General features: G+C 45.4%; 1 protein-coding gene across 1 annotated transcript in view; it reads left to right on the top strand.

Annotated features, from left to right (window-relative positions):
* The window catches only part of PHF14 (PHD finger protein 14), an 87,861-nt gene that overhangs the window by 28,448 nt on the left and 42,374 nt on the right, over positions 1-17,039 (top strand). The window contains exons 6-11 of the mRNA XM_018555124.1: positions 497-608; positions 3,360-3,497; positions 5,417-5,563; positions 7,830-8,100; positions 10,111-10,217; positions 12,247-12,342. Of these exons, the coding sequence (XP_018410626.1) occupies positions 497-608; positions 3,360-3,497; positions 5,417-5,563; positions 7,830-8,100; positions 10,111-10,217; positions 12,247-12,342 (871 nt within the window). The remainder of the gene's footprint in view (positions 1-496; positions 609-3,359; positions 3,498-5,416; positions 5,564-7,829; positions 8,101-10,110; positions 10,218-12,246; positions 12,343-17,039) is intronic.

Raw genomic sequence — 17,039 nt, forward strand, 5'->3', positions numbered from 1 at the left:
GCAACTGCTCTAGTTTCTGTCTGCTCCACTTTTGATCTCTCCCATTGTGTTTTCAGTGGTGAAAAAAAAAATCACTCGGGTTGTTTATTCTGAAATTAAATACGTAAGATGTTTTCTGTACTGTATAAAAAAAATAAATAAAGACTTAAAAGAGAACTATGAGGTAACCTTTTTATCCCACAGTTCTCTTTAGGGTCACGGGCGGACTAACGTCCTCCCTCCCTCACCCACAGCTCAGTATATAGCGACCTATAGCGAGCTATATACTGAGAGCACCCTAGCTGGGACAGATCCCGACAATACTGTCGAGATCCACCCAGCTGAATGACTGACAGCTTGCTATCTAGATTCAGAGCCGGCTGTGCTCTCCCCTCTCCCGCCCGTTCCTCCACTCAGCACTGGAGGATGGGAGGGGGGATTCCTTGCGGGGAGCGGTGACTGACATGTTTTATAGTATAAGTATCAATGTAACCTACTTTTTTTTTTTTTTCTTCAGGTGGGTTCATATTGTATGTGCGCTTTATGTTCCTGGTGTGGCTTTTGGGGATATCGACAAGTTGCGTCCAGTGACACTAACTGAGATGAACTACTCCAAGTATGGAGCCAAGGTAATTACTGTCAGAGCTTTGAGTTAAGACTTGGATGCAAGGAAACTCCCAACAGGCAGATTAAGACCCCATTATAATGAGCTAGTCAGGTGTGCAGATTTAAATTGTATTTCCACTTTTGCAGCCAAATCAGGATAACACTGACTTTATTTTTGTTACATGTTCCCATTCACATAACATAACTTTAATTTGCTAACTGTACACTTCAAAATCGTTACTTGCGTGTGAAAACTCCAAGACTTTTTCCTTTTCTCTTTAATTTCAAGGAAAGGAGTTGAAGGGGGTCAAAAGTTATGTGTACCATAACCTTCACTGCCTGCCTGCTGCAGGATAAATATAGGGATATCGATACTAGTATCGATATGGGTGCCGATTCCGAGTATTTGAGCAAGTACTCGTACTCGCCCAAATGCTCCGATGACTAGCACAAGTACTTCCGGTATCAGGAAGCCGGGCATCGCGTCATTACACGCTGCTCGGTTTCGTGATTGACCGGAAGCTGGCCTCGTGAGATAAGGTTACCTTACCTTAGTATGTGTAGCCTCTCATCCCCCGAGGCCTCTCCAGCGAGAATGCGGCCTTCGTCCGGTACCCAGCCGGAGCCGTCCAATCAGGAAGCCGGGCGTCGTCTAATGACGCGACGCCCTGCTTTCTGATTGGTCGGGAAGCTGGCTTCATGCTCCCTCGTCATCTCATGACAAGAGCATGGAGCCGGCCTCCCGGCCAGTCAGAAAGAAGGGCGTCGCGTCATTACACGGTGCCCGGCTTCCTGATTGGCCGGCTAGACGGCTCCGGCTGGGTACCAGACGAAGGCCGCGTTTTCGCTGGAGAGGCCTCGGGGGATGACAGGCTACACATACTAAGGTAAGAGGGGACTTTTTTGTTACCGTAATCGGGAAGCCGGGTGGCGAGTCATTACACGCCACCTGGCTTCCTGATTGGGACTTCCGTTACTCGGTAATTGGTATCGGCGAGTACCGAAAAAAATTTATCGGTACTCGTACTCGGTATCAAAATACCGGTATCGGTGCATCCCTAGATAACACCCTGGGTAAGCTCTTCCGCTGGATTGTGTTGAAGCTTACCCAGGTGGATGACATCAGTGCCCCTCACATGACAGTATTTGGGCTTGGCATTTGGCTGCTCAGGCCTGGACACTGACACATGCTACTTCATACCCAAAAGCCCCACTCTATTACAGCAACTGAGCCCAGGAATGTGAAGGCAGCGTGGGAGGTCGGATTAGTATAGGGCTGTCAGGAGGCACTGTCACTTTGCCCCGAACTGACAAAGTGACAGTAACTCTTTGACATGATAATATATACCAGGGTTAGGCAAACTCTGGCTCCACAGCCTTGGTTAAATAACAAATCCCATCATGCATCTGCCTCTGGGTGTCATGCTTGTGGCTGTCAGTCTTGCAATGCTTCATGGGATTTGTAGCTGCACCACAGCTGAAGGGCTGGCGTTTGCCTACTCTGATATATACAGTATTTGATGATAGGCCTGCTATCAGTGCAGAGATCTTTCAATTTGAGGTGTGTTAATGTTTTATCATCTACCAAGCACTAACATATCCATTTCTTTCTTGTCCGTTAAGGGACACAGGAATTCAGATACAGTTGGGTTATACTGATGCCTACAGAAGGACTGTACAATGGCAAGCAGTAATAGTAAGCCAACCCCCAGTATAACCCCTCCTTTACTCAGCATGCCTCAGTTTTTTGCTGGTGTCCTAGGAGGATGGATGTCTTTTCAAAAGCTCTGTTCTGAAAAAAGTCTAATCAATTTTTGTTAGCCCTTTTTTCTCCAATTTTGGTTGTGTTAGCAGGTTCCACAGTTTGGAAGGGGTCCCATCTCATCCCTTAAGATTCGGGTGTTGATCCTTTCGCAGCTGTTGGTCTGAAGGTGGTCTCCATTCCTTCTAGTCAGTCCTGTAGTGTTTTTTTTGGATGCCCACCCATCAGGTGGACTGCTTTTGGATGTCCCGACTGCATTGGATCTCCTGTATCCCTCAATGGAGGCAAAAGAAAATATGATTTTTGGTAGGGGGTCCCATTTCATCTGTTCAGATTCGGGTGTTAAACCTTCCGGCGGCTGTTGGTCTGAAGGTGGTCTCCAGTCCTTCTAGTGAGTTCTGTAGTGTTTTTTCTTTTTCTTTTTTTGGATGCCCACCCATCAGGTGGACTGCTTTTGGACACCCCGACTGCATTGGAATTCCTGTGTCCCTCAATGGAGGAAAAAGAAAATACGATTTTTGTACTTTAGTAAAGTCTATTTGAGGACACAGGTCCCACCCCTCTGTGTTTATGTGCACGTGCCCCACAGGCAGAGCAGTACTACTTTGATGCAAAACTGAAGCTTGCTGCATAAAGGAATGGTTATACTGGGGGCTGGCTTATAATGTTTTGGTTTGCCAGTGTCCAGTCCTCCTGCAGGCAACATTATAACTCAACTGTACCTGAATTCCAGTGTCCCTCAATGGACTCCAGAAAAATGGATTTAAGAGTAAGTACAAAAAATCCCATTTTTGGGTGGACTGACCCTTCAAAAAAATATGCACAATAAATAGATTTATTGGAAGTAATCCTGTTGCGCTTGGAGTTGGTGTTCGGCTAAATCCACTTAATCCTTTTGCTGTTTTTTTTTTAAATGGAAGCTAGACTTCAATAAACTTAGCTAACGCTAGAAATTTCATACACTGAATTAAGTTGGTGCGGTAAGTGGAAAGCTGTGTTCTCTGTTCTGCAGGAATGCAGCTTTTGTGAAGATCCGCGATTTGCCCGAACCGGCGTCTGTATCAGTTGCGATGCAGGGATGTGTCGCTCCTACTTTCATGTGACTTGTGCCCAGAAGGAAGGCTTGCTTTCTGAAGCCGCCGCCGAAGAGGTAAATTAATAGACGCACTTCTTTTTGAAGATTGCTTATGAAACTGTAAGCAGGAAAAAAAATATATATACACTCTACATCCATCCTGATAAAAATGAAGCCGGGTTATAGCAAAAGGGTGAAAAAAAAGTGATGTAGTAATAGGAAATGTCGAGTGTGTTTAATTAAGATGAAAGGACATTGGAATGGGCTGATCTCAGCTGCTATATTTTTCATTTTGATTTTGTAACTATAATTTTAGCAGAAAAAAATGTTGAATGGAGAGCACTAAGCTGTCTGCAAAAGCCAGCATGTAAATATACTGATGGGGGGAGGGGAGCATCTGACCTCTAAATATACTGTTTACTCTACCTCCCGGAGGTTGGACAGTGGGCAAAATCAAAGTAACAGCTACAGGTGCACCAAAATGAAAATGTTAAAAAGGAAACCGAAATGAAAAAAAATGTCGGACCGAAACCGAAAATGTTTTTGTTTTCTAACTTTTTCACATTTTTTTCAAATATTTTATTTTTATTTATTTTTTATATACTTTTAATGTTGTTATATTTTATTTGTATTTCTTTTATTAAATATTTTTATTTTTTACTTTACTTGTAGGGGCTATCGATCTGACAGCTGACTCCTCCCCTGCATCGCCGGCCGGCCTCCTATGACAGCACTGGCTGTCTCCACCCACACACCACACTGCCGATCTGTGACAGGAGGCAGAGCTGTGCGGGGAGTAGAGACGCCGGCCGCTCACATCGCTCTCCTCCCGCAGTGCTCGGCTGCCCGTGAAAATTTCTCTCCTCCCCACTGGGATACAGAGCAGTGCCCAGCGGGGAGGAGAGAATAGGATGCACTGCTATTTTGGCAGAAAAATGGCACTTTCAGTGGTTTGTTATAACTCGGTTCTCGATCAATAGAGCCAGCATATGACAGCTGCAGTGTCACACATTGGCTCAAACTATTGGGAAGAGTACATTTTACTTTCCCAATAGTTTTACTTAAATACACACCCTACTACTATAGCAGCCAGGAGAGGTTTATATACTCTTACAACCAGCCGCCGTTGATAATCGGCTATTCATTTTTATTGTGTTTTTGTCTGGAGTTCTGCTTTATAGCTAATTTGTTTAAAGGAGAACTATGGGGTTAAGTCTTTTCCCCATAGTTCTCCTTAGGGTAACGGGAGGACACAAACTAGCGTCCTCCCGTCACCCTAGGCTCAGTATACCGCGAGCTGTAGCTTGCGGTATACTGAGACGCCGCAGTATACTGCGAGCAGCTGCTGGCGGTATATTGAGACGCCGCAGTATACTGCGAGCAGCTGCTGGCGGTATATTGAGACGCCGCAGCTGAAGCGGATCCCGACAATTGTGCCGGGATGCGCCCAGCTGCGTGACTGACAGCTGCCTCTGCCTATCTAGAGGCAGAGCCAGCTGTACCTGCCCCCTCCCCCGTCCGTTCCGCCAGTCAGCGCTGGAGGATCGGAGCGGGGGGGGGGGAATCTCGCCCCTCTCCCGTCACGCACGAGAGCCGTGACAGGATCGAGAGGTGAGCGAACACCTGTATGTGTTCGCTCACCTCCCGATCTACTGAGCCGACCTGTGACAGTCTCATTGTCACAGGTCGGCTAGAACTATGAGGTGAGTGAAAATCACTCACCTCATAGTTCTCCTTTAAATTCATAGAATTAATTTCAAATATGGTGCCTTATTCTGCCTAGGTATTACTTTGTTCTGTAGAGAACAGTAGGGCAGTGATCCCCTGGTTGCCTATGATATAAGTGATCCAGAGGTTATTTTTTGGGGGGGAGGGGCGCACCGTTTATTTCAAATGGATCATACCTTATACGTCTTATATTTAATATTTCAAGAGTTTTCTTCACTTATCTTTACATTTCAAGCTGATCGAGTTTCGTCCCTTCGTTTTAATAGGATATTGCGGATCCATTTTTTGCTTACTGCAAGCAGCACGCCGACCGCTTTGACAGAAAATGGAAAAGGAAGAATTATTTGGCTTTGCAGTCGTACTGTAAAACGTCCTTGAAAGAGCGAGAAAAGCAGCTCACTCCAGAAGCCCAGGTATTAATTCCACTTTCTGTAATGATGCCTTATAGAATAAAACAGGCACAGCCTACCCACCACCGGAAATTTAAATATAGAGCTAAGGTCATTTCATTCAGCTGGGAGTCATAATGTTTACCTTTGATCACAGCAGCTTTGAACCTGAGTATGTTTGGTCTGCCGCAGATTACAAAGGCTTCATTAAACCTGCAAAGTCTCAGGTTCTATATAGGTAGTCACCGTGGTGTTATTTGCATTGTATAATCATATGTCTTGTCCTCCATTCTTGCTCTGCTTTGTGGTGCTGCATGATGGCTAAGTGGTAAGCATTTCTCCGGTCATGGGTCCAATTTCCATAATAAACACGCTTGGTGTGGAGATGCAAATTCTTGCATTTGTGTGGTTGTCTTGCAGCTAGTCCAGTTTTCATTCGGCAGCGGAGATCATACATCTCTACAGGGGCGTCCCGAGGCTGGGTGACACCCAGGGCGCGCGGCAGTATTCTAATGCCTGCCGGCGGCCATCTTGATGGGCACCGGCAGAGAGAGGAGGGGACAGTCTCCCCGGCGGGATAAGGTATGCCCCCGGGTCCCCTCCTCTCTCCGGATACTGTCGGGCGTTCGGTCCATGAGTCATTTTGGTGTCACCCCTCCAATGGTGGCACCCGGGTGCGGGCTGCACCCCCCTTGTTACGCCACTGCTTCTCTAGAGTCTCTCCCATCCTCTGGAACTCTTTACCCCAACCTTTCCGACTATCTCCCACTCTGACTGCCTTTAGGCGATCCCTTAAGACCCATCTCTTCAGTGAAGCCTATCCCACCTCAAACTAACACTCAACCATCACGTTCTCAGACAATTCATCCCCACACAACTACCTCCTCATGTATCACTTCCCCCCCCCTCTTAGATTGTAAGCCCTCATGGGCTGGGCCCTCCTTACCATCTTGTCTTGAATTGTATTGTGATTGTAAAGTCTTCCTTATATTGTAAAGCGCTGTGCAAACTGTTGGCGCTATATAAATCCTGTATAATAGTAATAATACTGGGAGACCGTAGTGATTGTAGAGGCAATAAAGTCTCTGCTTCCCTAAAAAAAATTGCAGCTGAAAACTTCTAAAAATTAGACCTCTTTATGATTAATACAATTTTGTAGTAAATGTTTTGGTAGCATTATTATTAGGGATGCACCAAAATTAAATTTTTAGGCTGAAACCGAAAATGTTAAAACTTGTCAGGCTGAAACCAAAAATTACTTTTTTTTAACCTTTTAAAAATGTTTTTAATTATTTTATTTTTTGTTAATTTAAAAAAAGACCCCTGATATTTCCCTTTTGAAATAGAAAAAGAGATTGACACTGAGCTCTCAATCTCTTTTTCTGCAGCCCCAGCACTTAATGAAAAGGAAGCTGTCAGTACAGAGGCTTCCTGTTCATTCACAATCTGGAGGTATTAAATATTAACCCGGTCATGAATGGAAAGGAAGCCTCTGAGCTACTGAGCTGCTTCCTGTTCATTCATAAAGTGAGCAGATAGTAAATATTTACTTTGTCCACAATAATGAATGAACAGGAAGTGATGTAGAGCACTTCCTGTTCCGCTCTCCATCCTGACTGCTCCGCCTGTCAGAGGAGCCAAGCTCTCATTCCGCCCTGCCCCCGTCAGCCCCCTGAGAGCTTCTCTCCTTCCTGCTGAGTGTTTGTGCTCCGCTCTCCATCATGACTGCTTCGCCTGTCAGAGGAGCCAAGCTCTCATTCCGCTCAGCCCTGTGAGAGCTTCTCTCCTTCTTCCTGGGCGCCAGCAGCTGGGTTGGCTCTGTGTCTGTGTCCCCTCTGGTCCCCGACCTCTCTGCTGACACAGGCAGGGGAGAGCAGCGGGGATCGAAGTTTGCAGCCGTCGCCCAGTGGGGAGCAAACTCATCAAATCATGTTTGTATGAAGCTGGACTTATACTTAGGGGCGCAGACATGCTGTAATAGTGAAGGACCTTCATCAGACTGTTATCAGAAGATTAGAAGAGCACAATGGTCTATAAAGACTTTGTATGATAATGTTTCTCAGTGGAGATTGCATTCAATCAACCCTTCACCAGCAAAGTACATTAATATTTTTGGAAATCAAGTAGGTCTGGCTCTCAGTGGATCTGATGCAGCCCTCTACTTCATCTGAATGTGACATTTCATAATTGCAGCATTATCATTCTCCAACAATGACAAGCTCTACTTACAGTTTGAGTTGCTCTCCATAAGATCGCTCAAATGTTAACATTTTCTTCCTTCTGTTTTCAGGCTCGCATCTCCACCAGATTACAGCAGTACCGTGTAAAGTCAGAGCTCGCCCGCAACACCAGGCCTCAGGCTTGGGTTCCCAGGGAGAAGCTCCCTCGGGCGCTCACCAGCAGCGCCTCCGCTATACGGAAACTGATGCGCAAAGCGGAACTTATGGGGATCAGCACAGACATCTTTCCGGTGGATAACGCTGACACCAGTTCCAGCGTGGATGGAAGGAGGAAGCACAAGCAGCCTGCGCTGACCTCAGATTTTGTAAATTATTACCTCGGTAATTGGCTTTTTCTATTAGTCGCATTGAACAACTTTATTGGAAGATTAGAGAGGAACTGCTGCACTCCTTACCGGAAACCCCTATGTACAAAGGAGGGTGATGTAGCAACCACGGATGGCGCCATGTATCTTCAGATATGTAGATAACTTTACCAGCACACCTATGACTAGTGTCAACAATCCATCTTCTTTATTGATGTAGACTGTCAAATAACAACATTTCGGGGCCACGCAAGGTACCCTTCATCAGGTTTTAATATTAAAACCCTACATAGCCCTGAAACATTGTTATTTGAGAGTCTACATCAATAAAGAAGATGGATTGTTTACACTAGTCATAGGTATGCTGGTAACGTTTTCTACATAGCTTTATTGGAAGAGACACTGTCGCTTTTTTCCATGCAAGGCTGAGTAACATTGTCTGCTTATAGCCCACCTCCCCACCATGTTATGTAATCAATTCACTGCTCTCTGCTTTATCAGAATCCTTGCTTGTTACTTCAACAGAGCAGAGGGCCGTGTATGGGAGAACATGTGGCTTCCTCCATGGGATAATATTCGGGTCTAAGTGGCCAGACATCAGGCCCGAACACTATTGCGTGATGGAGGAGCACTGATGTCATCCAAAAGAGTAAGCTCTGACAGCAGAGCTTACCCATGGGTAGACTCCTTGTGCAGGAGCACATCAGGGTACCATGGATCAATGGGTATACCCTACTGGGAGGATTGAGAAAGTGGGCTATCAACAGACAAAGCCACATTGGCCTGCACATTGCCGTTGGTTTTGAATAGAACCCCAATGCACCAGTGCCATGGCACACCCCAAGGAATTATGTGTGTTGTGTACTGCAGTGAGAATAATAGGGCAGAAGTGATTTAGGGCAAAGTGACAGTGTCTGTACTTAACCTATCCCTACAGGCATGTATATTAACACAGCCACACTCTTTCACTGCCTTCCTGCACTCCTGGAGCCCAGGGCTTCTGGGTTTGTGGAGTCATGTGACCCTCGTTTGTGACAGTACTCAAGCCTGAGTAGCCAGTCCCCAGGCCAGTGACCACAGTCACCTGAAGGTAGGGATGCACTGAAATTTTGGCTGAAAATGGTACTATGGCCAAAATGCCAATAATACCATAACAGCCGGAAATTCAGTGCATCCCTAGCTTCTCGCCTCCCCCCTGTACACTGGTCTGTGTCCCCTCCGATCCCTGCTGCTCTCCCCCACCTGTGTTGGCAGAGGAAGCGGGGACATGAGGGGACACAGAGGATCCAACTACCGGCATCCAGCGGGGAGCAGAAAGGCTTTCAGGAGGCTTTCGGGGCAGTGCAGGAGGAGAGAACTGCCAATATGCTGAGCGTGATGGTGTGAGGAGGAGACAGCTGTCAGGTGCTGATGTGCTCTACATCACTTCCTGTTCATTAATTTGTGGACATAGCAATTCATACTATATTCACAGTTTTTGAATGGAGAGGAGCACTCAGTATAGAGGATTCCTGTTCATTCATAACAGGGGCTGCAAAAAAAGCGATTTAGGACTCTGTGTTCTCATTCTCTTTTTCTATTTTAAAAGGGAAATATCAGGGGTCTGTTTAGATCCCGAATATTTTCCAGAAGCCCCTAAAAGTAAAGTAAAAAAAAATAAATAATTTAAAACATTTTAAAAAGGTTGAATAAAAAAAGTAATTTCTGGTTTCGGGCCTAAAAAATTAATTTTGGTGCATCCCTAACCTGAAAGTGCCATGACATAATTGCTCTATGTAAGCTCCAGCACTATCTGACATTGGAACTAAGACAAGTAGAGATGCTGCAGCAGCAGAGAGGTGGTAAGAAAGTGTGGCAGGATGAATATACAGGCCTGGGGGGAAGGAGGGTGGGGGGCGCTATGTGCAAACACATTCACTTTACCCTAAAGCATATTCTTATTCCCATTGTATAAAAGGTGTCTGAGTAATAGGTTCCTGTTAAGATGTGTAAGAATTGTTTCATGATTTTTCCTTTATGCCCCTAGAACGGAACATGCGCATGATACAGCTCCAGGAGAGTTTGTCAGAGCAGAAGAACATTAAGAACAAGCTGGAGAACGAACAGGAAAAACTCCACATTGAATATAACAAGGTTTGTACTATATTCTGTGCAACATAATAACCCGTGTGACTTCAGATCATTCCTATCAGTGAAGTGAACAAGTGATCAGTGAACTTGTCTGCACGGTGGACCCATCTTCAAACTAATGTCTATAGGGCTCAGGATTTGAGGTATTGTTTACTGGAGCATTATCCCATTTCCAGCCAGCTGGAATGAGGAATGGGAACTTCTGTGCTACGTTTTTATATCAGTTATAGGGGTGAGACCCCCAAAGGGGTAAATGTAAAAATGCAGCGATATTAGATGTTCATAACACAATCTTGCTGATAGCAGCGGAGTTCCTTTATTTGTGGGATATGTGGAGGAACCAACGATTTTTAAATGTACACTTCCTTCCTAAGAGCCAATAACAGAAAGATGTCCGCTATTACCTTTGTTAGTTAGAGAATCTTCTTCTATTCTCCTTTCTGATTTAGTTAGACTTTGTTTTTGGGACCTGGCTTAGATTGGAACTATTGCCAAAACTAAAAATGACATATATGATGCAGTCTGTCAACAGCATAACATAGCAGTTCTTGTATATTCACAGCTAGAGCTACACAATCAGCAACGCTCAAGCTCCATACTGATTGCAGAGATCTAGCTGTGACTAAGTCATTGTGGTGTGTTGGACCTCTGCAGAGAGACCACTGTTACACATAGAAAGCAGCAATTCGGCCTTCTGCTTGGGGCTGAATAGTTCATGCTTGTACTTGTATAACAGCCCGGGCCGATATACACTGTTGCTTTTTAATGCATGCCTTGCAATGCAGTAAAACGCATGTGTTCAACTTCCCCATAATAAAAATAGTAGCTGCTCCAATTTCTGTGCTGGGGAGAATTCTTAAAATACGACATGTCATTTTTTTCTCCCTGAGCTTTTGTGCATTGGATGGCCCACAGAAGTCAATGGCAAGGTACCAAGACACATTTGGATTTTGACGCATTGGCAACATGCATTAATAAGCCTTGTCAATGGCTGTTAGGTTCCTTTACCCCAAATCCTAAATAAAAAAATGCATCTATATATACAATATATATAGAGAGATGCACCTAGACCGTTTTTTTTGGTATCGAGTGCCAATATTTTGCTTTCGGTACTCGCCGATACCGGTGCTTCTGTTGGCATGGAGCCGGCTTTCCGGGCAATCATGAAGCCGGGTGGCAGGTAATGACATGCCACCCGGATTCCTGATTGCCTGGGAGGCCAGCTCCATGTTGTTTGGCCAGCTCGATTGTGGTTGGCCGGGAAACCGGCTTCCCAGTCAATTAGCATGCAGCCTGCTTCCTGGCCAATCAGGGTCATTACTCGCCACCCAGCTACCTGATTGCCCGGGAAGCCGGCTCCATGTTCCCCTATGGCACTGCTGATCAGAGGAAATCTTTCTCTGACCGGAAGTTCTGGTTTTCCGGGAAGGTATCAGAGCATTTGGGCGAGCATGAGTACTAGTATCGGTATCGGTGCATCCCTAATATATATATAATATATGCACTGTGTATTTATACTGTACACAGCATATCTCTCTCTCTTTATACATATGTATATATAGCACATATCAGACCACAAAGGATACACACATGTAAAATAACGCATCTTTATGCACAGATCTAAATGTGCCCTACAGCTCACCACACACGTTACAATCTCCTTTAAATCTACCAACAGCTATGTAGTGCATGGGCCTGCTTGACTAGATAGACATTGGATTGGATAGATCAAGTAGGTCCTTATATTACATACCTTTGGTAAGAAGTTGATTGAACAAAGATTGTATGATCAGATTGTATTGTATGTGGTGACCATTAGACCTTTCCAACTGTATGTTTTGCTGTGCCCTCAATATCGTTTATTCATTTTGCATGTAACTTCAATTGTCCCCAGCCTGTAATTAATCTCAAATACATAAAATGGATACATTATTATTGGGTGGAAAAAGCCTATAACAGCACAGGTTTTACCCAATGCTGAATGCACGGTGAGCCCTGAACTCAGTAAACATATTATATCTTTTATTCTCAGCTGTGTGAAGCTTTGGATGACCTGCAGAATGTCAATGGAGATTTGAGAAACGAAGGGCAAGGTCTGTGGATTATGATGAGCAAAATAGCTTCACAGGTACGTAATCCAGCTATCGATGGCTTGGTGTTTATGCATGTAATGACATCTGGGTGATGCTGAAGGCGCAGGGTAGGACACTGTGGGTGATGCTCCCTGTATAATAAGGCTGTGTTACTGCATATACAGTCATCAAAGTAAACCTGTCACAAGTCTGGGCAACTCAGCCAGAGTATACATTAGATTAATAGATTAGTAGAGAAGGGGTGGGCCACTCCGGCCCTCCAGCTGAGCTTTACCTACAAATGCCAACATGCCTCTACCTCTGGGAGTCATGCTTGTAACTGTCAGTCTTGCAATGCCTCATGGGACCTGTAGTTCACAACAGCTGGAGGGCTGGAGTTTACCCACCCCTGCATTAGAGAATGATCAGTAAATCCAGAAACATAGGCTGCTAAGGGTTATCTTTTCCTGCCTGTAGTTGAGTTTTACCATTGAGCCCCCCAGTGGCCAGTGGAGCCGCCTGTCATATATAAAGCTAAAGTTCAATCTGCTTTAATTCCACCGTACCTGGTTTCTTCCCCCCGATAAACATTTCGATTCAATATTTTAAATAAAAATGTACCCTTTTCATTGCATTACTCCTTACTCTTGCTCTTAGATCTTTCTGCTGCTTTTGACACTGTTGACCACCTGCTCCTCCTCAAAAAATTCTGCTCGCCTACAGGACTCTGCTCTCTCGTGGTTCTCCTCCTACCTAGCTAAGCGCTCCTTTAGTGACACCTACAAATCTAACTCCCCCCCCCTCTTCCTCTTTCTGTAGGGGTCCCCCATGGCTCTGTCCTTGGACCCTTCTTGTCTCTATCTAAACCTCCTCCCTTGGTCAGTTAAAAACCTCACATGGCTTCCAATGCCATCTCTATGCTGATGACACTTAAATCTGTCTCTCTACTCCACAACTCACCCCCTCTGTGTCCTTGCGTATCACTAATCTACTATCTGACATATCCGTCTGGATGTTATAACACTTCTTAAAACTCAATCTTTCTAAAACTGAGCTCATGTTATTTCCTCCCCCTCGTGCACCTTCCCCCAACTTTTCCCTTGAGATTGATAACACAACTATCCAGCCCTCCTCCAATGCCAAGGTGCTAGGTGTCATCCTTGACCCGGACCTCACCTTTCTTCCCCACATCCAATCCCTATCCAAATCCTGCCGCCTTCATCTTCATAACATCTCCAAAATACGCCGCTTCCTCACCAATGAAACCGCAAACTTACTCATCCACTCACTTGTTATCTCTCGTCTTGACTATTGCAACTCCCTCCTCATTGGCCTTCCACTACACAGGCTCCTCCCCCCTTCAGTCTATCATGAATGCAGCTGCCAGACTCATTCACCTTACCAACCGCTCAGTGTCTGCAACCCCCCTCTGCCGATCCCTGCACTGGCTTCCACTCGACCAGAGGATAAAATTCAAATAATAAAAATAACCGTCCACTCCGCTCTTCAAAAGACCTTCTGCTTTCTCACTTCCTTATCAACTCCTCCCATGCTCACCTCCAAGACTTTTCTGCAGTCTCTCCCATCCTCCGGAACTCCCTTCACCAACCTGTCTGACTTTCTCCTACTCTGTCTGCCTTTAGGTGATCCCTGAAGACTCATCTCTTCAGGTAAGCCTATCCCACCTCAGCCTAACCACTGAACCATCACGTTCTCAAATAATTCATCCCCACACATCTACCTCCTCGTGTATTACTTGCCCCTCCCTTTTAGATTGTAAGTCCTCACGGTCAGGGCCCTCCTTGCCATCATGTCTTGAATTGTATTGTGATTGTAATGTCTTCCTTATATTGTAAAGCGCTTTGCAAACTGTTGGCGCTATATAAGTCCTGTATAATAATAATTGCATGCTTTAATTTAGACCCAGTGACATCATCACTCAGTCTCTGCTCTTCTCTGTGCAATGCAGGCAGATTATGGCTTCTGGAAGAGGCTGGCAGGGTACTGTACATAGCTTCCTGAAAAAATCATAGCACCTGCCTCAGTAGTCCACTCAAGATCCCTCAGCCCTGATGCAAGCAGTGGGCTGGTCTTTTGGAGGAGTTATGCAAAATATCTTGATGGTTGGATGTCAGTCACCCACTATTGAAAGTGTTTTGTTATATCTGTTCGATAAGTGCAATAAATACCTGCTGATCATGTCAGAAATTCAGAGCTGTTCTATGTCAGCACTTTACCCCTGCAGTGCGGGGGGTAGCCTCACAGCAAGTGTAAGTTTCTAGTTTTCCCGGAGTTCTTCTAAGCTGCCTGCATCTGCCTTGCCAAAATTCTCCTTCAGGAACTTCCACAAGATCTATATTTTCTGGAAGCTGAATCGCTAAGGAACCCTGAGCGCATGTGACTGTGCTTGCTCCTGTTCAAATACAGCTTGTTTAAGTGCCCAATTATGTCTCTATATTAGCTCACTGTAGTCTGCACAGATAGATCGCATTTGGGGAGGGAAGGGCAGCATTCTAGGCCAGTGAGACTTTGTTGCATTGTACAGTGCTGTCACTTTGACAGGAGGATAGCAGGGTCATGATATCATCAGTGGAACAGCAGTTTTTCATTGCCCATGCAGCAGGCTGGGGTGAGTCTGTGGCCATGCAGCAGGCTGGGGTGAGCATGTGGCCATGCAGCAGGCTGGGATGAGCATGTGGCCATGCAGCAAACTGGGTTGGGTCTATGACCATGCAGCAGGCTGGGTTGAGCATGTGGCCATGCAGCAGGCTGGGGTGGGTCTGTGACCATGTAGCAGCCTGGGGTGGGTCTCTGACCATGCAGCAGGCTGGGTTGGGTCTCTGACCATGCAGCAGGCTGTATTGGGTCTGTGACCAGGCAGCGGGCTGGGGTGGGTCTGTGACCATGCAGCAGCCTGTATTGGGTCTCTGACCATGCAGCAGGCTGGGGTGGGTCTGTGACCATGCAGCAGGCTGGGTTGGGTCTGTGACCATGCAGCAGACTGGGTTGGGTCTGTGACCATGCAGCAGGGTGGGGTGAATCTGTGGCCATGCAGCAGGGTGGGGTGAATCTGTGGCCATGCAGAAGGATGGGGTGGGTCTATGTCCATGCAGTAACCTGTCTATCTGCAGGGGAGAAAAAGAGGTCCAGGGCCTTGGCTTTGCTGTCTGATAGGGTTGTTTGCATCACATAACTAGCTAGATTCAATTTCAAATCTTTTGACAGGTAAGACAATTCACGTATTTGTACTTCACTTCCGTATTTAGCTTTTTTTTTGCTTGGAGTCCAACTTTAAACTCATCTGCAGGAAGCTTGTATGGAGAACTTTTTGTCAAACCTGCAAAAAGGTTCCTGAGGCGAAGTTGTAGATGTCTGCAATCTGACGGCAGGACTCTCAAGCTGTGCTGTCTTGATGCCTCAAAGGCTTCCTTTCAGGAGAGACACTGGATGATTAATGTAGCCATAATCAGCTGTCTCCTGTCATCTTCTGCAGCTGAACTGATAAAGGGACATGAGCTGGATGTCCAACTAGGGACTTTGCTACATTGCAGTCATTTCCTGGAAAACTGTAACGTCGACCTGTCGGGCAGGTTCATAAATTGGAGCATTTAATAATGCAGCACAGGCTAAAGCCTAATTGTAGATGATACAGGTGCAGAATCTTTCCTCCAATCTTGTCCGCTTACACTGGAAGTGAGATAATATTGCAGGGAGTTTCCAGGAGTGCAGTGAGCACGTTTCATCCAGTACACAGGAAACTTAAAGTCCTTATACAGGGCAACCTTGAATGACCGAGGTTTAAGTGAAAGTCCTCATGTGTTAGAGTAAGGAACTCTGTTCCTTCTCTGCTGATCAGCCATAAGGCTGAGCTCCAGGTACAAACATTTTCGTTTTACGTTTATTCTTCAGTGGCCACAAAGGATATAAATCCACTTTGTGTGCCTCAAACTCCTTTAAATGTTCACCAATAAACTCAGCATTGCTAATGACTGAAAGTCTTGAGACCTTCTGTCATGGTGCTCCTCAACCATCTGCACAACTATCAAGCTTCTGAAGGGACCAGCTACCCAGGGACCTTATGTGAGTTATGTCTGTGAAGGTTCTCATTCATCCAGATCATGGTATATCTGTAAAAAATAAGTCAAGGCAACTGGACTTGCTGTACTTTTCATTTTACAAGATGAACAACATGGCGTATGCAATCCAGTGCCGTGAGGGGTGCTCAGAATTGTATGTCGGTGAAACAAAACCGCAGCTACACCAGCGTATGGCACAGCATAGAAGAGCCAAACCCTCTGGTCAGGATTCAGCAGTGTACCTACATCTAAAGGAAAAAGGTCACTCCTTAGAAGACAGTCAAGTACACATCCTAGACAGGGAGGAGGACTTGTTTAAAAGAGGTGTGAAAGAGGCCATTTATGTAAAAATGAGAAAATGAGTAAAAGTGAGACATCTATTGTCTACCCTCGCACAACGGTTCATTGTTGCCTTGTCACTTCCTGTCTGGTGCCACCGTAACAGTAAATAAGGGTAAATCTCTCTATTGGAGTCCCTGTAGTAAAATCTAGGCATGTTTAGATAACAAGTACCATACTTGGTACAAGTACATGTACAGATACTTTTCCAGCTCCAAGACTAGACTAGAGATAAACTCAAAAGTGAGGAGGCAGCTGTCATTTTTAAGGGGCATTGGCTATGGGGCTCCTGTGATTTGTGCATCCCTGTTTTATTGTATGATTTGTCCTTATATAAC

The sequence above is a fragment of the Nanorana parkeri genome, unplaced genomic scaffold (assembly GCF_000935625.1).
Source record: "Nanorana parkeri isolate BGI_ZX_2015 unplaced genomic scaffold, ASM93562v1 scaffold184, whole genome shotgun sequence".
NCBI lineage: Eukaryota > Metazoa > Chordata > Amphibia > Anura > Dicroglossidae > Nanorana > Nanorana parkeri.